The following is a 27,763-nucleotide window of genomic DNA, read 5'->3' as shown; positions in this document are numbered from 1 at the left end:
TTCTCCATCTCTGACTTCTTGTTTCTCACCATAGTCAGAACTCAGGTTAAGGCTCGGAGCTCATGTCTATTCAGAACCCTCTTTTCTACTGTGTATATTTTTTTAATATTATCTATTGGGATGAAATTTGCCAGGCTTTGTCTCATTCCAATTTCTTTTTAACAGTAAATGAAATCACAGACAACTGCTCCCAAAATAAAACAACACACAATCTTTATGGGGACCCAACTCTGTACAAAATATTTACTTATCAGAGGAGGGAAAAAGACATTAACTAATTCCCAAAGTCCATGGGGACTGAGGAGGAATAACTGCACAGTTGGGTGGAAAGTGGGCAGAAAAGAGTGAGGAGTGGAGAAGGTTTTGGATCAATCTTCCCCAAGTGCTCCATTCAGCTTAACTGAGGCAGTTCTGGGGGAGAAATATTCTGTGCCTGTATAGGGCTGATGAAGATCACTGCCCCCTAGAGCAAATGGGAATCTTAGTAACATTTTCTTCCCTGTGCTGCTGAGGGAAGCACAGGGTAGGTCCGTGCTTCCCCTGCTTGGCCCAGTGTAAAATTTCATTCTTCCCTTTTTCCATTTATTAGAAGAAAATTTCTTGTTAATTTCACTAAATTTTCCCCTGTGACATTTACCTTTTATTTTAAATAGATAAACAGTGAGGCCAATGAAACCAAACAAAACCAGGAGAATCACACTCAGAGCCACCATCCATGGATTCACCCTCGGGAAAAAGGAATCTGAAAAATACACCCCACCAGGATTTGCATTAGTTTGGAAGCAGGGACAAAACTAATGTTTTTCCTATTGCACGTAAATACATAAATAGTCCCCAGCAGGACGTATGTGAGATAAGAGTGAAAACATGACCCCCCAATGCTGCACAAAAGACCAAGACCTGATTTTAAAAATTACTCCAACCAACACAGCTTTAGCACTGATTAACCAGTGAATGAACAAGCCTGGTTTGATTCATGCTATTCAGAGCTTTATTGAGTTCAGGGGCAAATTCTCTGCTCACAAAACCGCATTGACTTCAGTGGAATTATGCCAGCAAACAATTTTTTTGTTTATTGGAATTATTTGGAATTATGCCAGCAACATTCAGAAATTGCAGAAGTCATTAGAATATTTTGGTGCGTCACTAATCATTTCCCCAATTATTTCGATGAATCATAATTGCAATTAAACCAAACATTAAGTGCTACAAATTGATTCATCTTCTTTTGCTGTTCTTGTGTTTACAGCATTTACATCATCTAGCCAGGGTGGGCATTTCAAACATGCCTAAGGCCTTCTCTACACAGGGTTTGTGCACTGGTTTCGTGAAATTGGTATAACTCATTCAGTCATTCTTACATTGGTTCCACAGCTGACCATGTAAGAGGATTGCCCCAATTTAACTAAACTGATTTACAATTTAAGGTTTTCTCAATCAGCTTAATAGTGTCCTTTATCCATTTAGTATAAATCAGTAAGGAACTGACTTACGCTAAATATGTAGGACATTCAATCTGAAATAAGAGCATTCAAACAAGGGGTTTCATCAATAACTCAGGAGATAATCAGGGCAGCTTTTGTGTGTAGACAAAGGCAAAGTGAGTTATGAGCACAAGTCCCACTGAATGTCAACAGAAACAAGCCCACATCATTTGGTGGCATTTCACTTATAGAAAAGGTAGCAAACAAACCATAGTATAAAAATTGCTACATTCAAAAAAATCACTGAGGGGAAGTTAAGTTTTTAGGAACAAACTCTTTCAAGGTTTGGTGAATATTTCTTCTAAAAAATCAGTCTCTCTCTCTTTTTTTTTAAAGGAAGAGTTTCAGGAGTATCAGAGTTAAGATTAAATTTACATGAAATCCAAAACTCTGATAACTCTGAATGTGCAAAATTAAGGCAATCAGATTGCCCGAGTTGTGACCCTGTTAAGGTTCCAGTTTCTGAACTTCTTTGTTTTTAGGTAGGTTGTAAAATATGCACCACACATGCTTCAGTTCTTTGTTTCCTATGGTTTGTTTTGTTTCTGATGGAGGGGATTTCAGTGTGTGGGTTTAGCTGGTAACTGACCTGCTATATAAACCATTGATTCCTTTTCTTGATTGAGAACGGTGTTCCTGATCCAACAGGACAGGTTCTGGTTTGAACGTTCTTTTATAATAATAGAATTTTCTGTTTCAAACAGGCCACTATCCCCGAGGGATTTTGCTTCAGAGAGCGATGGTAATTCTTGCCCACTGAGATCTCGCCATAGAACCTTGGGCTCTGGATACCAACCAGCCGATTGACAAACCATCCGGATCCCTCCATCCTGCTGACTCTCCACAGAGATGAGAGGATTGGAGCCCAAACCTAGAGGAAAATTACATAAATGTGTGATAAACCAATGGGGTAACTTAAAAGTTAAAAGGATGAGTGATACATTGTGGATCTATTACTCCCACTCGAGATCACTTGCTCATACAGAAGGGATAAATGAACACTGGAATTTCAGAATTCCCAATACGCATGGACACAGGAAAACATGTGAACAAATATTTAAAATAATTTCACTGAATAAGTGAGAGATATTGTCCTCTCCACCCAAGAGCAAAGGAGCATTGAACACCTTTGGAAATCTGGCCACTTCATTTAAATACCTAATGGGATATGAATTTTTCAAAAAGACATTTTTTAGTATATTGGACAAACATTTTGTTTGTTCTCTTTTAAAATAAATAAATAAATCTAACTGGCTCCATGGTTCCTGTGTCAGAGTAGCAGGGGACAAACGCTCGGCCTCATCTGCTAGCGGTAAATACATAACTTCTTCCTCCCCCCGCACCCCACCTTTATGAGGCCTCAGCCAATGAGAAAGCTGCAACTGATTTTGACTACACCCCTAAATAACCACCACTAGTGACCATGTCAGAAGGCCGAATTGCCGCCGCCAGGGGAACAGCGCCGCTCCTTTCTAACAGCCGCCCCAGGCACCTGCCTGGAACCCTGGTGCCTGGAGCCGGCCCTGCCCTTACCCCGCCGCTCAGAGCAGCGTGTCTGGGAGTCGCGCGGCCCGATTGGAGCGCGCCGCCCCGCCCCCCAGAGCTGCCTGCGTGGCGGCGTGGCTCCAAGGGAGGGGGGACAGCAGGGGAGGGGGGAGGGGCTAGCCTCCCCAGCTGGGAGCTCAGGTGCCGGGCAGGACGGGCCTGCAGGCCGGATGTGGCCCGTGGGCCGTAGTTTGCCCACCCCTGGTGTAGACACTACTTACACCAAGGGCAGGACTTCTCCTGGTGTCCCAGGTAATACCCCTCTCTGAGAGGCAGGAGCTAGGTTGACAGAAGAATTCTTCTGTTGACCCAGCCCTACCTGCATGGGGACTTACGTCAGCTTAGTTTTGTCGCTCATGGGGCGTGTATTTTTCAAATCCCTGAGCGACATAGTTAAGCTGACCTACTTTTCTAGTGTAAACCACGCCTATATTTGCCTAGAAAAGTCTTTTCCCTCCTTTCTCTCCCTCCTTTTGAAGTCAATCAAGAACATCTTTTGGGCAAGGAAGTCTCTTGACCATTCTGAAAATGTCTTTAATAAAATGTTGGGAAAGTTTTCAGCATATTTTCCAAAGTGTCTGAATGTGGTCGTGTGCTGAAATCTAGTCACACTGTGTTACTCAGAAATAATTCAGAAGTTGCTAGTCACAGTTGTTGCAGTAGAAAAGAACAAAAACTGCAGCACAGGCTGAGATAATACAGACAAGAGCTGCTGACCTGCTACCTTCAGTTCCAATATGGCTTCTTCATCAAAAGGACCATCTTGAACAAAACAGTTGTATTGTCCTTCATCTGAGCTTCTGATATTAACAATCTGCAAGGAAACATTCCCATCCGTGATGCCAGTTTTCAAAAGCTCCGTCCTTCCACGATATTCTGGCATCTGCTGCCCATATTGATCCTTCCCATGCTGGAACAGGTGCACAACTGAAGTGAACTTAGATCGGAACCATCTCACCTCCATGTTCTCAGCGCTCATCCTGGGGGACAGGTGACAGGGTAACACAATGGCCTCACCCACAATGGCAGTGACAGGGTGACCAGGACCGGTCACGCTGAATTGGGCTGTGAAATACACCAAAGCAAAAAGAGAACAAGCTTAGACGGGGAAAAAAATATATTAATGACTGATTCAATAGGTTCAAACTTTCCAAAATTCAGCGTGAGGCAGACACCTGGCATGCAGATTTTCAACCTGAATATTTGAACTTTGACAAAGTTACAAGCAAACAAAAAAGGCATTTATAGTAGAAAGTGGCAGGCCAGCTCAGGTACGGGTGTCACTGATAACTCCCTTTATATTAATTTGATATGCCATAGAACCATTTTAGTGCCCTATGAACAGGCAGGGTGACCCGAGTATATACACTGTGTACCTGAGCTCTGTGATCTCTTCCGGCTTTCACTTTATTTCTGATGTAATTCTCATTGTTGGTTTTAATATGAGAAGGATGAAAAGATGAAAACCTGACTCCACTGAAGTCAATAGAGATCTCTTCGGATATCACCCTTGTGTTTTAGGATCCAGCCTCTTTGGACATCACCTCTCACCTTCTATGACACAATTTTCCTCCTCTGCCCCCCTCCTGCTGATTTTAGTGGGCCTGAGTCATGGCTGGGACATTTTCAGTAAAGAGTTTCCAACTCTGGGACTCGGTTTTTGCCTTGGCCTCACTGAGCCAAAAATCTCTTCAGCTTCAGGCCAGGCTCCCTTGGTGTTTGAGAAAGGATTGGGTCACAGAGGATGCAAGCATGTAAAGTAGGATGTTCAGTGTGACCCAAGGTGCCTAGGGCAGCCCACACTGGAAATGCCAAGGGCAGGGCAGGCTGCAAAACGGAGAGCAGATTCTCCCCAAAAGCAGTGGTTTACATTATAATTAGATTCACCAACCAGTCAAAAAACACTGTTCCTGATCCCCCACACTGGTTATCAAGAAGCTAAAAAAAAAAAAATCACAGCCCCCTTTACTGCATTCCAGTCTCTGGCTCCCAATCAGTGAACAGGTTCAGAACAGTGAGAAGTTACTTAAAACTCTGTTCACTTTACAAAATGTTCTTCTGATTCCCGCAAAAGACCAGCCACCTTACCAGATCAATACTCGTTTGAATCTTACCCAAAAGACCACGCTGCCAGCCAATAAAAGGGGGCTTTTTCTGCGGAAAAGGACCTAGGGGTGACAGTGGACGAGAAGCTGGATATGAGTCAGCAGTGTGCCCTTGTTGCCAAGAAGGCCAATGGCATTTTGGGATGTATAAGTAGGGGCATAGCCAGCAGATCGAGGGACGTGATCGTTCCCCTCTATTCGACATTGGTGAGGCCTCATCTGGAGTACTGTGTCCAGTTTTGGGCCCCACACTACAAGAAGGATGTGGATAAATTGGAGAGAGTCCAGCGAAGGGCAACAAAAATGATTAGGGGTCTAGAACACATGACTTATGAGGAGAGGCTGAGGGAGCTGGGATTGTTTAGCCTGCAGAAGAGAAGAATGAGGGGGGGATTTGATAGCTGCTTTCAACTACCTGAAAGGGGGTTCCAAAGAGGATGGCTCTAGACTGTTCTCAATGGTAGCAGATGACAGAACGAGGAGTAATGGTCTCAAGTTGCAGTGGGGGAGGTTTAGATTGGATATTAGGAAAACCTTTTTCACTAAGAGGGTGGTGAAACACTGGAATGCGTTACCTAGGGAGGTGGTAGAATCTCCTTCCTTAGAGGTTTTTAAGGTCAGGCTTGACAAAGCCCTGGCTGGGATGATTTAACTGGGAATGGGTCCTGCTTCGAGCAGGGGGTTGGACTAGATGACCTTCAGGGGTCCCTTCCAACCCTGATATTCTATGATTCTATGAATCCTTTAGTATCTAAAAGTAAAGGTTTTATTAGAAAAGAAAAGAAAAGAAAAGAAAAGAAAAGAAAAGAAAAGAAAAGAAAAGAAAAGAAAAGAAAAGAAAAGAAAAGAAAAGAAAAGAAAAGAAAAGAAAAGAGAGTTGTTAAATGGTGAAAGCAATCAGATACATACATACATACTCCACATATAAGGTTTTTAGCAACACTGGTGAGTTCGCTAGCTTGTAAAGTCCCTCTGGAACACATCCACACCTTGGATGGGTCTATCAGTCCTTTGTTCAAAGCATCCGTTTATAGAGAATTTACTCCAGAGGTGAGAATCAGGATTGAAGACAAAACGGAGAAGATATAGCTGCCTTTTTATATCCTTTGCCATGTGGCTTGTACATCCATTGTCCCAAACACAAGCTCCCAGCACATGGGCATGGAAAGGTATTTGGAGTCCCCTGTCCACAGGCATATCCCTACATGTCCTGCTGACTCATAGGCAGAGCCCCTGGCTTCTCTCAATGGTTCATTGTTCAGCTTATTGCCCTTGATGGGCCATCAAGCAGGCTGGATAGTGCTGATGCTGGTCTGCCTGGGAGTGTCACCCAGATGCACAGCACAATTTTGAGACACAAATATACCACACATATCTATAGCTTATGATACAAAGATGATACACACCTGTAAACATGATGATCATATTTAGCAAACCATAACATTGCTACTGATGCCTTACATGGCATATCTTGTATATGATTTATTGTGATTTTGTAATATTGGTGTCAATGATATTTTAAATGGTCACCCATATTCCATACCACATCACACTCAGATACTGTTGGAACCCGACTAAAGGAGTTCTTTGAGTGAAAGCAGGAGCCTGGTGAAACTGTCTGGGCATATGCATATGATCTCCAGGAGAGAATGAGCAAAGTGGAGTGGCAAGAACCTTGACAAGTTGGTCCTAAAGGAGCAATTGGTGCTGGGGCTCCGGGATGATTCCCTCCGCCGTGAAATGAAAAGGAGGTTTAAGGAAGAGCCTGGTAAGAAGTTCCATGAACTCATGCCAAACCCCTGTACAAGAAGTGAATGCAACTAATGGGGAAAAGGTCCTGCCCCAAAACACAATTAACATTGGGAAGTTTAAGTGAAGGTATCCAAAAACTAGCCGTCCAACAGGAGGAGATGCTGCAAGAGATGACCGAGTTGATGAAAGAAAAAAATCCCATTAGTATGCCAAAATATCCAAGGACATCGGGATCCCGAAGATCCCCACTGAAGGACGAGCTGGGAAGGTACACATGTTACATTTGTGAAAAGCCAGGGCATACTAGCCAAGAATGTCCACTGAGAAGGAGAGCAGAGTCCCAGGCACTCGAAACCAATGTGGCACCAGGAGCGAGTGGTCCATCTACAGTAGAAGGCCAAACAGTGGCAGAAGGATTCCTAGGCCTGTCCTTCATGGAAAATCACTCTGCATACAGTATTGAGGGGAATGTGGGCAGTGCCAGCATATCTAGCGACTTCTTTAAGTGAGTATTTGGAGACTGTCTAGCTGCTGAAGTATGTATAGTAGGAGTGAAGACCAGATGTTTGTTAGATGCTGGCTCAGAAGTCACCACCATTTCTGAGTCGCATTTTCAAAAATATTTGAAGGACAAAGAGCTGACTATGCACAGCACAAGGTTTGTACGTCTAACAGCAGTTAATGGACTGGCAATCCCAGTGGTGGGGTGCCTCGAAGCAGACATAGAGTACATGGGCCAGACACTGCCAGGGAAATGCATCTTCATCCTGAAAGACAAAGCCTCTGAAGAGAGCCATATGGAAGAAGGAGACCCAGGGATTCTAGGAATGAACATGAGTGAGCTGAAGGAGCTGCTCTTGCCAGGAGAAGGAACCAGGAGGATGAACCGTCATGAGCACTCTACGAAGAATGCTGTTCTGAGTAGACTACTGGCTCCAGTGGAGAGGCAGAATCATTCCCTGGTCCCCACAATGCAGATTGGAAATGTTAAAGTGGGCAGAAAAGGGAAGACCACTATTCCCTCCTTGGAGATGGAAGATCCTTGATGAATGCTGCTGGGTTCAACAAATATCGAGTGCTGGTAGAGCCTACATCTGGGTCACGCCTACCTCATGGAGTCCAGTCAGCTAATGTTCTGACTAGTGCCATCAAAGGAAGAGTACCTGTGAGTCTTCTAAACTCAAGCGTGAAGGCTCTGGAGTTGAATCCTCGGAACGGAACAGCAGAGGTACACCAGCCTGAGGAGGTGATCCCTCAGGTGAAGGCAAGATTTGAGGAGAATGGAAATGAGTTGCAGGTGACAAGGAGGGAGAAGGGAGAACAAGTTACCCTTACTCAGGAAAGATGTGGTGGGAGACTGCCAGTTCCAGTTCAAGCAGCGCTCAAGGGGCTGGTTCCTGCACAAGTGGCTAACTTAAGGGCGTTGCCAGAGAAGCATCAAGAACTCTTTTCTAAGGCTGAGGTGACCAGTTTCCATGACTGGGTCAAAGGTGTCCATGACAGCCCAAAGACAGCTGGCGAAGCTGCTCTCAGCACAACTAAAGACACAGCCCAAAGTAGGAAAAGGACTTTTGATCGTAAGTACAATGGAGCTCTCATCAGACCTGGTGACTGTGCACCAGTCCGTAACCATAGATATCGAAGGCTTAATAAAATACAGAAGTGGGAGTCGAATCCCCACATTGTAGTTGCTCAGAACAATCCTGAGCTGCCAGTTTACGCCATCCGGCCTGAATGAGGAGGTCCTGAAAGTGTAGTGCATAGGGACCAGCTAGAACATTGCCTTCTTAGTCCAGTCGGGGAGCACAGGAGGCATTGGTCAGTGTGCCCTAAGGAGACTGAAATCAGCTGGGGGATGGTTCTAGTCCCACAAACTGAATATTGAGGGGAACAGAGTGGGCAAACCCAAACCCTAACGAGAATGGCCAGATCCCTCAAATTGACCTGGTGTTACCAGGGACAGAGAAATAGAAATTGTTGGTAATGAACCATCAATCTGAAGAAGGTCCCAGAGAACTACTAAGGGTGTACTGCTTGTTAAATTTAGAGATAATTCTGTTATTGGTTCTATGTAGTGTTTTAATGAAAATTATCCTATATAGTAGGAAGAAGTAGACATAGAATGTTAAATATGTTGAATGTTCTTTTGTTAATTTTTATATGACATGATGCTGGTATACAGCACGTTGCAAACATGGGGCCTGGATGTACCGGTGTGAATATTGTGGTTGTAGTGGCAGAATTTTAGCAAGGGGGAATGTAAGAGGATTGTTGGCCCATTACTAAAACTCAGTGAGGGTTTTTGGTTGGCTAGCTCCCAGTATCAAAAGGAAGGGAAGGGTCGATGGGAAATCAGGACCCTGACACTGACAGTCCCCAGGAGCAATGGGGAAAGGCCAATGCTCCAGGTCAGCCTGACTGACAGGGCGGGCAGGCTAAGGAGCGAGTCAGGTGGCCAAGGGGGTCCCATCCTCCGTGTGAGCTGAAATCGCCTTGGACAGACAGAGTGGGGCTGAGCTAAGGAGAGAGCAGGGGCCCAAGCTGACCTGGGGAGCCAGAGAACCAGCCCAGGGAGCAGGTCAGTGCTGGGGGCAGAGTCACAGAAGCAGCCCGCAGAGCAGACCTGTCCTGGGAGGAGAGCTTCAGCAACCAGAGCCAGAGAATCCAGAGAAGCAGCCCAGGGGGTTGGAGGCAGAGCAGCAACAGCACAGAGGAGAATGAAGCTGGGGGCTCGTGTAGTCTGGACTCGGGTGCAGTGAGCAGCTAGTGCCAGCAGGGGAAGAGGGGACCCTGGGCAGAGGGCCCACGCAGGGAGACCCCATCAGTCAAGGGTCCCTGCAGGCCAGACTGGGAGAGGGGTCATAACCCCATTGGGGATGGCCAGATGCTGGGAAGAAGGGTCTTGCCACCTAGAGCCTGAAGGTGTGTGGCTGCCGCCAGAGCAAGTGTCCAACCCGCAGCATCCCTGCAGCACAGCCAGGGCCTGAGAAGGGGGTCTGGGACGTGTGAGGAACAGATTGTGAACGTCCCTTCCATTCCAGAGACGGCTGGTTGTGATGTTCCCTGCCACAGAGCAGGGTTATGTGTTTTCCTTTAACCTTTCCCATTTTTCCTTATGTTTTTTAAAATTGATTGCTGTCTAACAAATTGTATTTGCTTTAAACTGTATGTAATGATCAGTGGGTCAGGGAAGTGTCCAGTGCAGAGAGAGCCCCCCAGAGTAGGGACACCCTAGCCCCTGCCCTAAGTGACCACAACAAGGTTGGGGGTCAAGCCCCCCCCCCACCAGAATCCTGGGCTCAGCTTTGTTGGGGTTATGAGGACTCTGCCACACAGGAGAGTGGAAGTGGAGCCCTCGAGGTCAGGCAGGCCTGTGGGTGAAGGGAGTGGGAGCGAGGACTCGGATCCTTTCGCTAGCCCATTTCACCGGGGTCGTGTAGAAGCCAGGAAAGTTCCCCACAATAGCAGGACCATTTCCCCACTTACACTGATCTTGCTGTGTGTTTAAATTTACACATTGTGAGTAGTTCCACTGACTTTGAGTTAAGCATGTTGTTAAGACACTTCAGGGGCTTAAATAAATCCTCTAAGAAACAGCAGACACAGGGCGGATTCCTACCTGATTCCATCTTGTGAACATAACAAGTAAGGAAGAAAACAATAAAACCAGGGAGAGGGGAGCTGGCTCGGGAGCTGTGGCAGAAAAAGAGAATCTTCATCTTCTTCACTGTCACTTGATCTAGACAATAGGAAGAAGGAGGAAAGAAAAGTATCATAGTGAGCATAACACCAATTAACATTAAATCATTAAAGTCAAGCATTAAAGAGGACACAGTAAATAAAAAAGGAATAAATACATTATTAAGTGACCTCTTTCATATTACGGAGTTAGAACAACCATTGCCTTAAAATTGAAAATGTGTTTCCTTTAGAAGTCTGATTTTGTCCCATCCTTAGAGAGAGAGAGAGATTCCTGATCAGACTGGATGATCATGATGGTCACTTTTGGCCTTAAAGTCTTTGAGTAATTTCTAAGCATAAGCAAGAGTTCCCCAGGGCTTGGCCTGGGTTAGCCCTAAAGGATATATGGAGCTTGCATATTACAGCAGCTTCTGTTAGATGCATTTGTGCTCTCATGTTTACCTGCTTTAACCTTGTAAAAAATGCTCAAATTTCTTTTCTTAGTTCATAAATCCTCAGATCATTTACTATAGGATTGGCTACAAGTGTTGTCTTTGGTGTGAGATCTGAGGTACAACTTGTGACCTGGGATGCCTGGGGTAGCCCACACTGGAAATACCATGGTCAGAACAGGCTGCAAAAAGGAGAGCAAATACTCACAGGACTAGTGTGTAACACTGAAGTTCAACTCCCCAAGAGTCACAAACTATGCTTCTCATCCCCCACACTGATTATCACAAAGCAACAAAAAAGGAATCATACAGCCTCTTTACTGCATTCCAGTTCCCTGGTTCCCAATCAGCCGCAAGGTCTAGGACAGAGAGAACTTATTAATGTTCTTCTGACCCCAAAGAGCCAGCCACATTACCAGTTCAATATGAGTTTGGATCTCACCCATAATAACTCACTGCCAGCCAATCTTTTAGTGTCTAAAACTAAAAAGAAAAAGAAAAAACAAGACGACACTTGTTAAGCACCCAAATACTTCAAAGTCCACTGGGGCAGGGTGCTGGTTGGGAACCCCTTCATCAGCTTCTGCCACTCCAGCCCCAGTCAAGGGGAATGGATTGGGGCTTGGTGATAGCCCTGTGCCTGCCTGGGTAACTGGCAACACATGCCCTCCTCATTAGCCTAGAGCTATAAAGGCTGGGAGGAAGCCAGAGAAGAGGGGCCAGGGCTATGGCTATGGCCGTTGCCGGCCAGGCCTGTAGGAAAAGTAGCTGTGAAGCCTGTGTATAGGTGGGAACTGGCAGTGGGAAACCTGTCAAGAATAAAGAGCATGGGTGTTGCATCGGATTGAAGTGTCCCTGACTCAGTGAAGAGGGGGGCCAAGGGGCTGAATACCCAAGGCGGCAGCATGGACCCTGTTTACATCCATATATCACATTCTTAGCAATATTGGTGAGTCTTCTGGCTTGAAAGTCCCTCTGGACCACATGCACAGCTTAAATGGGTCGTTCAGTCCTTTGTTCAGAACTTGGTTTGTAGCAAAGTTGCTCCAGAGATAAGAAGCAGGAATGAAGACAAAATGGAGATGATGTCAGCATATTTTTAATATTTGTAATTCCCCTATTTGGAATAATTGTTATCATAATTGTAATTCTCCTATTTGAAATAATTGTAATTCTGCAATATTAATTTGCAGCTCTCCATAGCTGCCGATGGTGTCTGTGTTAAAGCTTGCAAACTGTCAAATGACTCTAAGTACCCTGTGAGCTGTTAATTAACTCTAAACCATACTTTGTGATTAAGATTGGCGCTTGCAAACCTAAACCGCTCAATTGACTCTACTCTCTGTGAGTTGATACTTTCCCTTGCTTGTAACTGAGATGACGCTTATGAACGTAAACTACTTAATTGACTTTACTCTCTCAATTGCTTCTGCTCAATTGAGTCTTTGTAAACTGATACTTTATACTGGAGATTGACACATTTTGTAACAACAACCGCAGAAAGCCGTTAATTGGTGCGGCGCTCATAGAAATATCACATAGAGACTCCCACGCTCTATCGTTTGTATCAGGAATGTTAAAAGACAGGGAGTCTCAAATAAATAACAATACTCAGTGAAATGATCAATGTCTTTTTATTAAAAGTAAAGAATGTATGTGAATGAATGATTGGTTTTGAATAATCAGGGAAGTGCCAGCCTAGGAATTCGGTATCAATCAGCCAAAGAAAGCGCCAGGTGGAAACAACCAGAGAAACCCTGGAGGGCAAACTGGAATCTACCCGACCGATTCAATGGATGAAGAAGGCTGATGAGCACCTTACAGCCGTCCTGGAGCCGTCATGACTAACAATATGACAAAGCAATTTCCATGGACTGGCATAGGAATAAATTCCAATAAAAATGGACTCTAAGAACGGAGAACTTTGAGTCTCTGGTTCTGCCACCACCCTCCAGGAGCATCGGATGCGCATCTGACACGGACTCGGCTCCACTCTCGTGTACAGGCTACCTGGCAACTTCTAGGCTGGTAACTATAACCGCTATGCAGAACTTGTATGAATGTATATAGAGATAAGTAAGGAATAAGTAGTGACATAGCAGTGTGTGTTTATATTTTTTATTATATTTACAATAAACGTGGCATAACCGAACTTCGCACCCCTTGATAATCTGTACGTTATTCCCTGATAACCAGAAACATCGATGCTTAAACTCTGTACCGTTTTCTTTTTATTTTAACATCACCTTAATAAAGTTCTTTTGCCACGAGGCTTGTACTTCCTTTGTCCCAAATACAAGCTTCACAGTACATGACCCTACATGGCTCGCTGACTTATCAGGCGTAGTCCCTGGTCTTTCAATGGGTTTATTGTACAGCCAATGTCCCTTGATGGACCATCAACAGGCTAGGCAGTGCTGACGCCAATCTGTCCGAGGATGTTACCCGGAAACACAGCACAAGTTGGGAAATACAGATATATCCTACATATCTATAACTCCCAATACAAAGCTGATGCAAACTTATAAACAAGATTATCCTACTTGGGAAATTATAACTTTTTCGCAGATACCTCACACAGCATAGCTGGTCAGATTCCTTGCAATTTTATACTGTTGGTGTTAAGAATACCATAAAGTGTCACCCCAGGTCAGTTGTGTGATGCTGTATGAAATATGGGAAAGTGACTAGTCCTTTGGGACTAGGCATAACCTGAATATTGGGGTGATTTTTGGTGTAAGGGACCATCTATCAAAAAGGTGGGCCTACCCAGGTGAAAGGATAGACCGGAGTACCCTATGCTAGGTTCCCATCTGGTCCCTGCCTATTGAGTTGGCTTTTGTGAATCGCACTTTAAGGTGCCTTTGATGCCCATGCATTGTACAGGGAGTTTAGGCCCCTAACTCAGCTTTGCGGGTCACAGGGCTGTTCCTGTGATTTTTTACCTGCCTAAAAACTAGGCCCTGTGATCTCAGCATTGTAACACCTGAGTCCCTTCACGAATTGTCCCCTGTGCAACCAGTCTCCTCTCCGCAGAGCACAGCTGAGCAATTCCTCATTGACATGGGGGTGTACAGGACAGAGACAGAGCACAGGCTGGAGAGTGACATCCCAGTAAAACCCAAACTCTCATCCTAGAGCCACGATATTCCAGGGGGAGGCTAGGGGGACAAAACTAAGTCAGGAAGCAAACCCCAGGACTTAGGGTGACCAGATGTCCCAATTTTATAGGGATAGTCCTGATTTTTGGGTCTTTTTCGTATATAGGCTCCTATTACCCCCATCCCCATTTTTCACACTTGCTGTCTGGTCACCCTACCAGGACTGCCCCCAAAAGCTGCAAAGTGGAACAAGACAAAACAAATTGTTTTTAATCTTTTATTTACAGGAAGTAACAGGGAAGTAAAAGGAGCAGAGGAGCTTTAATAATGACAGCGTATGGCAAGGAGATCCCCAGCTCCTAGAACAGTTTCCTTAATGGCACAAAAATAGCACCAATGTCCAGGAATTAATACAGGGAATTAATGAGTTACAGTCTCATTTTCAGGTTTCAGAGTAGCAGCCGTGTTAGTCTCTATTCACAAAAAGAAAAGGAGGACTTGTGGCACCTTGGAGACTAACCAATTTATTTGAGCATAAGCTTTTGTGAGCTACAGCTCACTTCATCGGATGCATACAGTAACAGGTCATAAATCTCTCTGTCCCACTCATGTTCCCTTTCCTTCTCCCTTTTCCTTCACACCACCCTTTTCTACTCAGCATTTTTCTAGCCTTCACTTACCACCCCTGTTTATTTTCCTGTGTCTCTCCCACTCTCCTCTCCTCCCTCCCACAGATCTTTCCTTTTGGCTTCTCCATTCCCCCCCCCCTTCCCGATTTTATCCCTTCCCCTCTTCTGAACCCCTGTCAGGGATATTTTCCCATCACTCTTTTCATTTCTGTTTTCTAACATTTCTCCAGGATTCTCCTTTTATTCTTGTTTTATTTTCATTCACATTTTTCCTTCTTGCTTCTTCTAATTCCCTCTGGTTAAACCCACCCTATCTCCCTATCTCCCCCAGGGCTGCCAACCTCAGGAGTTTTAAAATATCATGAGACTGACCAAAAATGATTTAAAAAACCTGTTATATAATGGTTTTTGGTCTCTCTGCACCCCTGCCCATCCCATCTGTGTGATAATTACAAATTTGCCAGCTCTTCAGGACAGTGACTTGTGCCTCTTTGGCAGGAGCTCTGGCTGGGAGACGCCAATGAGAGATTTGTACAAAACGTTCCCTTCTGCTGCAGAGCTTCCAGCTTCTCCCCAACCCCCCAAACCCTGATTGATTCATGCAGTGTCCCTGCCACCCCGACATCTGCCTGTCCCCAGACCGGCTGTTAGTGTTACCCCCTGCCCAACCCCCACCTCTGCCCCTCAGGACCCCTCTGCCCCTCCTGCAGCTCCAGGGCTTCTTCCCCCCTCCCATCCCTGGGGCTTCAGGGAGGAAGGAGATGGAGTACCCAGGGGCCATAGAGATGGGGAGATGGGGACTGAGCAGATGGGAGTCCTGCAGGGTCACAGAGACTGGATGACTTACTAAAGAAGCCCATTTTTTCATTCCTTTCCCTCCAATCACTCTAACTTATTCAATGAAACTGTTTGAGCCTGGATGGTCAGAATCCTATCGGACCATAGCAGAGAGAGACAAAAAGGCTACAAAATCCTTAAAGCAATGAGATTGGCTTCTCTACACCCATCACTCCCTGCTCTATATGGTTTGATAGTCCAGAGACTCCACAGAGCCTACACGGCCATAGATACCACAGGGTAGAAAGTCTGTAGGAAGATAGGAATCCTCCAGAGTCAGAGAGACTGGTGGGTGTCTGAGGCTAAAGAGTCTGATTTCAGGGTCCCCGGTGGGATATCCCCCACTGGTGCCTCAGGGACACAGGCTGAGCCAGGATCCTGGCCCCACCCCAAGCCAGGGTCGGATTCTCTCCACAGGGACGGAGCCTGGCAGGAAAGTGAAGATCGGGGCCTCGGCACCAGCATCGATAAATGTCACCTGCCCCCGGCCACAGTCCAGACAAACCCGGATCCTGCTGGGGGCCTGGCTCGGGGGCAGGGGGGTCGCAGGCAAGGTGAGAGGGGATAAAATAACCAAAAAAATAGATTGAGTGTAAACACAGTCACAATGATTTAAGGCAACCTGGATACAGAGAAAATGGAAAACTATGAACAGGATACATTATTGGCAAAACAAAACAAAACCCTGCAGCACTCAACTTAATTGCATTTCTCTGTTTCTAGGTAACTTTCAATAACATTCTGAATGCTGCATCTGATCAAGTCCAACATTTCATGGAATACTCCCAGCATCGATCAAAAGCTGTCTCCTGATCAAGGGAAACCAACCAATGTGCAAATCAAATATTTTTTAGCTAAAACTACATCCCACAATAGGCAAAGATTGTTAAAAGTGGACCTATTGAAGATACAATGGGTCTGGTCATGATGCACAACCAACCCAATCACAGTTTTCAATCCGTTGGCCAAGGCCTTTGAGAAAAGTTTATAGTTGGATCAACACAGGAACACAGATCTCCAATCCTTTCCCTCCCCAAGGTACCCCTTCTTAAGCAAAAGGGTGAGAATTGCTCGACAACAACTAAGTGGTAATATCGTCTCCCTGATGCTCTCCTGAAAAACCTGGAGCAAGTCAGTCCCAAAAAGGGTCCAAAAGGCCTTGCAAAACTCAACAGGCAAACCATCATTACCAGGTGTCTTCCCTGGATCATTTAGGGCATGTGACACTGTATGGATTCTGGGGGACATTTGAGCATATTATAAATAATTAAATGCTTGTCAGCTGGACCCCAAACAGATGGCTGCTTGTGCATTTGATGGAGCTGCAAACTTCTCTGGAAGACATGGTGGAGTACAAGCTTTGCTCAGAGAAAAGTTTAACACTAATCTCCCCTATGCACACTGCGACGAGCACTACTACGAGCTGCAGACTCCTCAAAATACATTTAAAAAGCTATAAATTTAATGTCTTCATTTTATTCTTTTTTCAGCAAGAGTCCAAAAAGACTGAATATCTTGGAAAATATAGAAGATACACTGGGACTGAAGTTCAAATTAGTCCAACCTGGGGAAACCCGCTGGCTTTCCCATGAGTAATCCTTGGCTGTCTTAAAATTACTCCAGCCATTATTACTGGCTTTGGAAAGTATCTACCAAGATGGGATGGATCTAAGTAGTGAGGCTGGTGGGTTACTTTTGCTACTACGTTCAGAGAAGACTATTGCCATTCTCTCTCTCGTAAGTCTACTGTTGAAACCACTTGGGTCATTAAACAATGTCATCCAGGCATCTGCTACAACAGCAGTAGATCTTTGTCGAGCAACAGAAGCTACATTTGGATCAGAGAGCTATCCATTGAAAGAGCACTGGAAGAAGCAAAGACTTCAGTCCAGAAGTTGACTAATGAAAGCATTTATATTGAATCCTTAAGTGAAGAGGACAAGAAGCGTTTGTTAAGGCAACTGAAAAAGTACACAGACTTGATTCTTAAAAATCTACAACAGTGACTTCTAGATTCTACTCAACCACTGTGTAGCTTTTACAGATGCCTGTCCTATAAAACACTGGCAGCTGAGTGGAGTGAGACACTACCAGCAATGGGGCTGCCATGTGCTCAGGACAGAATAGAGAACTTGAACACAGAGTGGAATATCATACAACGAATTAATGAAGATTTGACTTCAAACTTCTTTTTTATCATCACTAGTGGCTCGACCTGATCTTTGTGCTGTGTTTCCTGGGCTGAAAGAAGTAGGAATTCATCTCTTGCTACTCCCAGTCACAACAGCTACTGTTGAGCGTTCTTTTTCATCACTGAATAGAATTGTGTGTTTTGAAAGAAGTCGCCTTCTGCCTGATCACGTGAATGAACTAATGAGCATCTCAATTGAAGGAATGGAAGTTCCGGACACAGGAGAAGCCACCGAAGATGAACGCATTGCATTCAAGAAGTTCATTAACAGAGTTGTGTAAAATTATAACAAGAAACCAAGAAGGATGTAGATCAGAGGTGGGCAAACTATGGCCTGCGGGCCACATACAGCCTGCAGGACCGTCCTCCCGGCCCCTGAGCTCCCCTCCAGGGAGGCTAGCCCCCGGCCCCTCCCCCGCTCTTTCCGCTCCCCTGTGGGCACACCGCCTCATGGGCAGCGCTCTGGGCGGCAGGGCTGCACGCTCCTGCAGGGCAGAGTGGCAGCGTGTTTAGCTCTGGCCGGATGGCACAGCTGCCAGACACGCTGCTCTGAGCAGCATGGTAAGGGGGTTGGGGGGTTGGATAAGGGACAGGAGGTCCCAGGGGGCAGTCAGGGGACAGGGGGTGGTTGGATGGGACGGAGGTTCGGGGGGGGCAGTTCCGATGAAGTGAGCTGTAGCTTACAAAAGCTTATGCTCAAATAAATTGGTTAGTCTCTAAGGTGCCACAAGTCCTCCTGTTCTTTTTGCGGATACAGACGAACACGGCTGCTACTCTGAAACCTGCATTGTTAGAAGTACCAGGACCCGGGCTGGCCCCACATCACATGACGCCTCAGGTAAGGAGCATCTTTGACACCCCCCCTCCATTTGTTAAACCTTTAAATACTTTATTTTTTAATCACATTTGTAGCTCATTTCATGACTTTGATGCACGATTTCTCTCTCTCACATAAGATGATGCATTTGCAGACTAGGATCTGTAAATCTTACAGAAACTTCTTAGTTTTAAGAATAACCGAAATGTACTAACATCAAGAAATTGAACTGCGCACCAACACTGGGTGGACAAGTATTGAACAGTGTGACAGCAGGTGACAGACTTAGAACGTTAACAGGGCCACAATTAGGGGCATTATACTTCAAACATTCTATTTTCCCTTTTATCGCTACCAACAAAAACAGCACCCTGAGCCTGGCACCCCCCAAGCCGGGCACCCCAGGCAGTCAACTGTCCCTAAATCCGGCCCTGACCAGGACACAAAAGAAAAGTCATTCAAAGAGAAAAAATATTTTACATCTGCCCCCTCAATTCTGCTGCCACTGGCAGTAGCGTGCTCTGCCTAGAGAGTAGGATTAGGCCTGGTAAACTAGGGAAAGTGGAGGATCTTTTAAGTGGCTGGGAATCTGATCCCAATCCTGCTGACGTCAATGGAAAGAATCCCAGTGATTTCAATGGGATTTGGATCAGCACCTCAGGGCCTTGCCAGCTTTCGGTGCTCAGGTTTGCAGTGTGGGAATCCCGTTATCACCTGAGGACTAGTTGGCAGTTCCTGCAGACTGTCATCTCCTGTTTCCTTGTCTGTGCTCTTCAAACAGGATTCTGTGACCCTAGCGCTGGGATCTGCTCTGGCTCCCAGTATATATCTGGTGCAATTCAAGGTGTTTGGTTTTTGACACAAGAAGCACTGAATGGTTTAGGACCAGGTGACCACCTCTCTCCTGATGTGATACAAGGGTGGCAGAGAGCTGCTGGGATGCTCAGTCTTACACTCTCACTGGTTTTAGTGGGAGAAGAATGGTGGTGGGAAGCTTTCAGTGAAGGATCTTCAGCGCTGCAACACCCCATTGGTCTGGCACATCTAGAGTCCATTCTCTGTCGGGAAGGGAATGGATGGAAGAGGATGTAACTGAGATAAGGTGTGTTGGGGAGTTATTAGTCCTGAAGGCTTATGGAGGCAGGAAGGTGTTTATAAAACAAACCAAACATAACCAACCAACCAACCTGCTCCTGGTCCCTTCACCTTTGTATTTGCAACTAAAGAGAGAGTGATGGGCTCTTTTTATAAATATAAAACCTAATCATTTTAATGGTTTAGGTTTGTATTACCCGCAGTAAAAGAACATCCATCCAATGAGCTGGGCCCTCTTGGCAATTTTTACAAAAGACATGGATGAACAAGCAGACTGCAAATTACCCCAAGGTCAGATCAAGTAGTCCAGCAACAACAGAAACACAGCTAAAGAACAACAAGTAAGGGCCCGCTCCTGCTCTGTGCTTACATTTACACACTGGAATTACTTCCATTGACTTCAATGGGACTGCTCGCAGTGCATAAAGCTCAGCCCATTTGTAAGGCACTGCAGGCCTGGGGCCTAAACGAAAAACTATAGGAAGCAGCAGAGGCCTTGAGGATTCCTACCTGGTTCCAACTTGTGAACATCAAACAGTTATAAAATAAATAATAAAACCAGGCAGAGAGGAGATGAATCCGGAGCTGTGGCAGAACGAGAGAACCTTTATCTTCACTGAAATGTCATCCAGACAACAGGAAGAATAAAAAGAACACAACAACAGTATAACTTAATGAGTAGGCTTCAGTGATTAGGACAAGCTGGATATTAGAGTTTGAGGAACAGAAAATGGCAAAGGACACATTTAATAAAAATAGGGATAAATGCATTGTTATGTGAACTCGTTTGCATATTATGCAGTGACAGCAGTCGTCCCATAGTCTGCACAAAAAAGAGCAGATCAGTGTAAAATGATATTAATGTCCCATGACCCAGGGAAAAAAAAGAGAGAGAGAGAGAGAAGGAACTCCCCTGAATATGAATTAAGAGAATTAAGAGCAGGATTTTGAAAATCATTGAGTACTAGCCTAATTCTGCCCCACTGAAGTTAATGGGAAAACTTGAAATGACTAACAGGGGCAGCAAGGTTAGACCAATACTGAGAGGTTTAAATAATCTGACCCTAAAATAGTAGGTGTCAGCATATTTCCTTCTTGTGATTAGAATGACAGCTTTAGAATTTTTTCTTCACAACAATCCCATCACGCCCCCCCCCCCCCAAACACAGATTTTTCTGTTCCCATCATGGGAAACAATTAGCGAATGTAATAGGTAAAGTTGAATACACTGAACATAAAAAACATAGCAGGTGGGAAATATATAGGAACAGAACACGTTATGATAGTTTGTTTTTACTGCCAAAGCATGTAGGCACCAGTCACTGATCAGGACCCCTTTGAGCGAGGCACTGTACAAAACATGTAACAAAATCCAGATCTCTGCTCATGGAGGAGATCCCCTCGCTCATGGATCTCTACTGTTCCACACACACACAAAAATACATGTGGGTTTTTTTTTTAAAAAAAAGTTGCCTTTTGGTATCTGAGATTTTAGGTCACACTCAGGTCATATTCTCTAGCTTTTTTCTGCAATCACAAGGGCTAGAAACTTCTTTAAACATTAAAACTGAAATTCTCTCATAATCACAGGACAAGAACAGCTGGGGTTTTAAGGAAAATATCAAATATTTCAAGACTCAAGACAAAATTATGAGAGAATTGACACCACTTGAATATATTTCAATATATTTCATTAAACAATAAATGAAAAAATGGTGTTCAGAACAATGCAGAAATAACCACAAAAGCTTTCTTGTGATTGATTTAAAAAAAAATTTCAAAATGAATGTTATTTCGAGTAGATTTCAAACAAGTTCAGACTAAAAGGAATGAAAAGATTTTTTATTACTGTTATGTTTCTCATGCATCATTTCTTTTAAAAAATGAGAGTGAGGGCGAGAAAATGGGAAAGTCCCGAAACCCACTCCCCCAAAATCAAAGTGTTTGTGTCCATTCATTTTTTTTCCAAATTATTTCAAGCTGTTTTTTTTCAATGGAAAGTTCCATAAACATTTCAAGTCAATCAAACAAAAATCACGCAATTTTTGGGGTGAAAAAAATAATCCCCCTTTTTATAATCGTGCACAGAGATACCCTCATGAATTCTCCCCGCTGACAGCTTTTCACACACGGAATAACCTGTCTCACAGTTTGTAACGTGGGCCTTTCTTGCCATTATGCCATCAAATCTTCCCTAAACACAGGACCATAAAATCACCCCTGCGAGCCACCCTTCTACAGCTCTGTGGCCACAAAGACAGGAGGCAACATTAAGTTATCACAGGACAACAATGCAGTGTGTACAAACTGATCACTCTGGTTGTTGTGGATCCCTTGACACGCATACAGAAGACCAGTACCAAGCTACAAGTGGTGACATCCCCTCATTGTCTAATTGCATTAAAGACTCTGGCCCAGATTCAGTCATTAAGTCCGTTCCTATTCAGCACATTTCAAAGGGTGCTTCACTTTAGGCACATGCTTAATTCCCACTGATCTCAAAATGAATAAAGTAATTTCTTTCCACTGATTCTGGGCAAAACTGGACGTTTTTTCCTTTAAAACATCAGAAGCAAAAGGACTCAGCCCCACAGACAACTCGAAAACTACGGACAACAAGCAGGCCAGGAAACTTTACTGATTGCTGCTGAGTTTGCAGCGCCACGTTTCTTCCTCTATTCTAAATACAGGAAGTTCCTTTGTTACAAATCTCCCCTTAACGACACTAAAAACTGGATTGGGCCCAGGATCCTTGGTGAAACACAGGAACAGAGGAAAGGAATTACCTAGTGCCTGTACTGTACAAACCCGGCAGGGCTAGGAAACCGACCTGAAATGGATTGGAGGGCATCTCATTCTCAACGCACACATGCGGTACCGTTCCCATAAAGAGCAAAACAAATTCTCACGGGATTCTCAAGTCTTTGTGTTATTACCAATCTGTCCAAGACAGAGCCCTGACTGTTATGGAGTCAAGCAGCCAGAGTTCACCTACCGGATTGATCCTCCGGAGACGGTTCATGGCGCGTAGGGGGCGGTCTGTCCTTCTGAAAGCCTCAGGCTTTGTCGGGATAGTCCTCAAACTATAAGTTATTTCATTTCATCAAGATGCCCAGCTACTTCTGGGTATCAAATAGCTGCCGTTTGATCACAGCCTTTTCTAGCAGGGTTGGGTTTTGATTTTATTGTGTTTAAAGAATCCTGTTCTTGTTCCACAGGGATAAACGTACTGTCCGCCGGCAGCATCTACTGAGTGTGAAAGCGAAAGTAACAGAGGGACTCGGAAATGGCAGCAACCCCGGGTGGGATCTGAGAATCTCCTCTTAAAGAAACAGCCACGTGGCTGCTGAGACAGAACTGGCCGGCCCGGAAGAGTCAAAGTTTCTGGGGCTCCAAATGACCTGAATACAGGAGTGATTGTGAAGAGACTGGCTCTTGCTTTTGGGTGAACTGTAGTAAATGTCACAAATAATCATCACCTTCTACATTATGTCACCAGAATAAACATTCCCCTGTGGACAGTTAGGAATAATATGAACAATACCTTTGCAGTGCGAAACTGGGGTAGAGGGTGAACCTCATTCTTCATGACTGTAACATCAGAAGATTGAAGCCCTGACTCTCCCGAGGGACAAGACTCAGTCTGAGGCCGAAAAGAGAAGTTAGAGAATAGAATAGCATTAAGGAATCCTGAGTTCTGACCGGACACCAAACAACGTTCTGTCCCGGAATAAGTGATCGGTTGGAAATACTAATAGTGACACTGCACCCGGCATTCTTCATAGAAATGTTATTATTATATGATTATGGTGTAACTAAAATATGTTTTATGCAACATGGGTCATATAAGACAGTGGTTCTCAAAGCCGGTCCGCCGCTTGTTCAGGGAAAGCCCTTGGCACGCCAGACTGGTTTGTTTACCTGCCGTGTCCGCAGGTTCGGCCAATTGCGGCTCCCACTGGCCCCTGCCCTAAGTTACCACGACAAAGTTTGGGGTGGAGCCCCCCAGGAATCCTGGGTGCAGCCTTGGTGGGGTTACGAGGATTCTGCCACACAGGAGAGTGGAAGGGGAGCCATCGAGGTCAGGCAGGCATCTGGGTAAAGGAAGTGGGAGCAAGGACACAGATCCTTTGGCTAGCCCATTTCACCGGGGTAGTGGATAAGCCAGGAAAGTTCTGCACAATAGCGGGACCGTTCCCCCGCTTACACTTAGGAGACGCTGCAATGGGAGGATAAGAGAAACAAACTGGGGGTGGAGGGGCAGGGGAGGATGAGGTAACAGGAAATCTCTCCTACAGAGAAAAGAACGAGAAGTACTTGTGGCACCTTAGAGACTAACAAATTTATTTGAGCATAAGCTTTCGTGGGCTAAAACCCACAAAAGCTTATGCTCAAATAAATTTGTTAGTCTCTAAGGTGCCACAAGTATTTCTCCTTCTTTTTGCTGGTACAGACTAGCATGGCTGCTACTCTGAAACCTCCTACAGAGAGTCTTTCTTAAGATGGCTGTGAGGTTTAGTGGCTGCTGATTCAGCAGCTTTGCGGTATCTGAATGAAAGAGGAAACAGAAGTGCAAGGGCTCAGCTTAATTTGTATCTCTCCTCTTCAGAAACATCTGAGTGTAATGTGCATTCATTCCTCTGTAATAAATAGAACATTATTATATCAGTTAATGGTGATTATACCATTGTAAATGTCACAGAATGAAATCTCATTGATCCTTTTATTCTCTCCAGACCCTCTGCCATGTGAAGTGGAGAAGAATAGTGGGAGATCTCTGGCATGTGGCATCACATATGAAGGGTGAGGTTTCAGGGGATGTTTATATTTAAATTAAGAGAAAATTCTCTTGGAAACATCTTCATTAAAGAAACGTGAATAAAAACTAAAAGACACTAGTAACCAAAAACACTGTCACCGACCAGCACCCAAACACCTTATCTCAGCCCAGATGAGTCCCAGATATTTATTAAAGTTCTCTGAATGTGTCTGTCCCTCTCTGTCTTTTTCTGGCTCATAAATAAAACACTGTTATATCAGTGAAAATATTTAAGGATATTTAAAGCTGAATCCAATAATCACCTCCATGAGCACTGGTTTGGTTTTGGTGGCTTTCTTAGTAGCGACATATTATTAGGCTGGAAGATCAAGGAATTCCCAAGCATGTTTACTGCAGGGATCACATGGTCATCAAAACCTTTGGCGGTGTGATATAATCACCACTGACGGACATAAACTGAATATCCAACCGGGCCAGGTTAAGAACTAAGCTAGAGATTGATCTGGCTGATGCTCGGTCTGCGAGGAAGACAGGCCTCTTTGGGATTTGCCAAGACAATATGTCAGTTAAGAGTGGGGATGTCATTACAAACACGAAAGCATGAAATCTCATCTTCTCCCTCCGCCTCCCTCCCACCTGCCAGACGTCCCACCAGCTGAATTGGAGAGAAAAAGGAGCTCGTCAGATCACACAGACGTGGTGAGACTCCAGAGGGAGATTTTCTTTATAGGAAGAGAAAATTCCCATGGAAACATCGTCATGAACATGTAGATAAAGTAACAAGTCAAACAGACCCTTCTAACAAGAAACACATCATGCACTGAGGAGACCCCCAGCTGCGGTCACATAAACAATCCTGACACCAACCGCATTGCTCAGTTCATGCCCACGACGAGGAACAGAAACATTTTCATTGTCCAGCATCCAGGCACCCTTAACTCTGCCCAGGGATTCTGTGAGGCTTTCACATGCCTGTTGGGTATTAAATCCAGAGGAACGAGTAGAGTGAGGGAGTCTGCCCATGGTTCTTCTCCAGCATCCCCCTCCCTTTCCCTTGGGCCGGGCTTTTTTTGACCTTTCTCTTAGAATCATAGAATCATAGAATCATAGAATATCAGGGTTGGAAGGGACCCCAGAAGGTCATCTAGTCCAACCCCCTGCTCGAAGCAGGACCAATTCCCAGTTAAATCATCCCAGCCAGGGCTTTGTCAAGCCTGACCTTAAAAACCTCTAAGGAAGGAGATTCTACCACCTCCCTAGGTAACGCATTCCAGTGTTTCACCACCCTCTTAGTGAAAAAGTTTTTCCTAATATCCAATCTAAACCTCCCCCACTGCAACTTGAGACCATTACTCCTCGTTCTGTCATCTGCTACCATTGAGAACAGTCTAGAGCCATCCTCTTTGGAACCCCCTTTCAGGTAGTTGAAAGCAGCTATCAAATCCCCCCTCATTCTTCTCTTCTGCAGGCTAAACAATCCCAGCTCCCTCAGCCTCTCCTCATAAGTCATGTGTTCCAGACCCCTAATCATTTTTGTTGCCCTTCGCTGGACTCTCTCCAATTTATCCACATCCTTCTTGAAGTGTGGGGCCCAAAACTGCACACAGTACTCCAGATGAGGCCTCACCAATGTCGAATAGAGGGGAACGATCACATCCCTCGATCTGCTCGCTATGCCCCTACTTATACATCCCAAAATGCCATTGGCCTTCTTGGCAACAAGGGCACACTGCTGACTCATATCCAGCTTCTCGTCCACTGTCACCCCTAGGTCCTTTTCTGCAGAACTGCTGCCTAGCCATTCGGTCCCTAGTCTGTAGCTGTGCATTGGGTTCTTCCGTCCTAAGTGCAGGACCCTGCACTTATCCTTATTGAACCTCATCAGATTCCTTTTGGCCCAATCTTCCAATTGGTCTAGGTCCTTCTGTATCCTATCCCTCCCCTCCAGCGTATCTACCACTCCTCCCAGTTTAGTATCATCCGCAAATTTGCTGAGAGTGCAATCCACACCATCCTCCAGATCATTTATGAAGATATTGAATAAAACCGGCCCCAGGACCGACCCTTGGGGCACTCCACTTGATACCGGCTGCCAACTAGACATGGAGCCATTGATCACTACCCGTTGAGCCCGACAATTTAGCCAGCTTTCTACCCACCTTATAGTGCATTCATCCAGCCCATACTTCCTTAACTTGCTGACAAGAATACTATGGGAGACCGTGTCAAAAGCTTTGCTAAAGTCAAGAAACAATACATCCACTGCTTTCCCTTCATCCACAGAACCAGTAATCTCATCATAAAAGGCGATTAGATTAGTCAGGCATGACCTTCCCTTGGTGAATCCATGCTGGCTGTTCCTGATCACTTTCCTCTCATGCAAGTGCTTCAGGATTGATTCTTTGAGGACCTGCTCCATGATTTTTCCAGGGACTGAGGTGAGGCTGACTGGCCTGTAGTTCCCAGGATCTTCCTTCTTCCCTTTTTTAAAGATTGGCACTACATTAGCCTTTTTCCAGTCATCCGGGACTTTCCCGGTTCGCCACGAGTTTTCAAAGATAATGGCCAGTGGCTCTGCAATCACAGCCGCCAATTCCTTCAGCACTCTCGGATGCAACTCGTCCGGCCCCATGGACTTGTGCACATCCAGCTTTTCTAAATAGTCCCTAACCCCCTCTATCTCCACAGAGGGCTGGCCATCTCTTCCGCATTTTGTGATGCCCAGCGCAGCAGTCTGGGAGCTGACCTTGTTAGTGAAAACAGAGGCAAAAAAAGCATTGAGTACATTAGCTTTTTCCACATCCTCTGTCACTAGGTTGCCTCCCTCATTCAGTAAGGGGCCCACACATTCCTTGGCTTTCTTCTTGTTGCCAACATACCTGAAGAAACCCTTCTTGTTACTCTTGACATCTCTGGCTAGCTGCAGCTCCAGGTGCGATTTGGCCCTCCTGATAACATTCCTACATGCCCGAGCAATATTTTTATACTCTTCCCTGGTCATATGTCCAACCTTCCACTTCTTGTAAGCTTCTTTTTTATGTTTAAGATCCGCTAGGATTTCACCATTAAGCCAAGTTGGTCGCCTGCCATATTTACTATTCTTTCGACTCATCGGGATGGTTTGTCCCTGTAACCTCAACAGGGATTCCTTGAAATACAGCCAGCTCTCCTGGACTCCTTTCCCCTTCAAGTTAGTCCCCCAGGGGATCCTGGCCATCCGTTCCCTGAGGGAGTCGAAGTCTGCTTTCCTGAAGTCCAGGGTCCGTATCCTGCTGCTTACCTTTGTTCCCTGCG

The 27,763-nt window shown here is 45.1% G+C and overlaps 1 protein-coding gene across 3 annotated transcripts in view; it reads right to left on the bottom strand.

Moving 5' to 3' along the window:
- Positions 1-23,092, bottom strand: part of LOC140898082 (butyrophilin subfamily 1 member A1) — a 38,894-nt gene extending 15,802 nt beyond the window's left edge. Inside the window, exons 1-5 of one of the 3 annotated variants that reach the window (XM_078848535.1) lie at positions 22,685-23,092; positions 10,506-10,625; positions 3,747-4,094; positions 2,074-2,355; positions 638-742 (exon numbers count right to left, since the gene is read on the bottom strand). In XM_078848535.1, coding sequence (XP_078704661.1) covers positions 638-742; positions 2,074-2,355; positions 3,747-4,094; positions 10,506-10,605 — 835 coding nt within the window. In that variant the 5' untranslated portion in view covers positions 10,606-10,625; positions 22,685-23,092. The remainder of the gene's footprint in view (positions 1-637; positions 743-2,073; positions 2,356-3,746; positions 4,095-10,505; positions 10,626-22,684) is intronic. The other 2 variants (XM_078848536.1, XM_078848537.1) reach the window with 2 other exon arrangements.
- Between the last annotated feature and the right edge of the window lie 4,671 nt (positions 23,093-27,763).

This window comes from Lepidochelys kempii, chromosome 14, assembly GCF_965140285.1.
Source record: "Lepidochelys kempii isolate rLepKem1 chromosome 14, rLepKem1.hap1, whole genome shotgun sequence".
Classification (NCBI taxonomy): Eukaryota; Metazoa; Chordata; order Testudines; family Cheloniidae; genus Lepidochelys; species Lepidochelys kempii.
The sequence above is the reverse complement of the archived record's forward strand: the minus strand, read 5'-3'. Positions and strand labels throughout refer to the sequence as shown.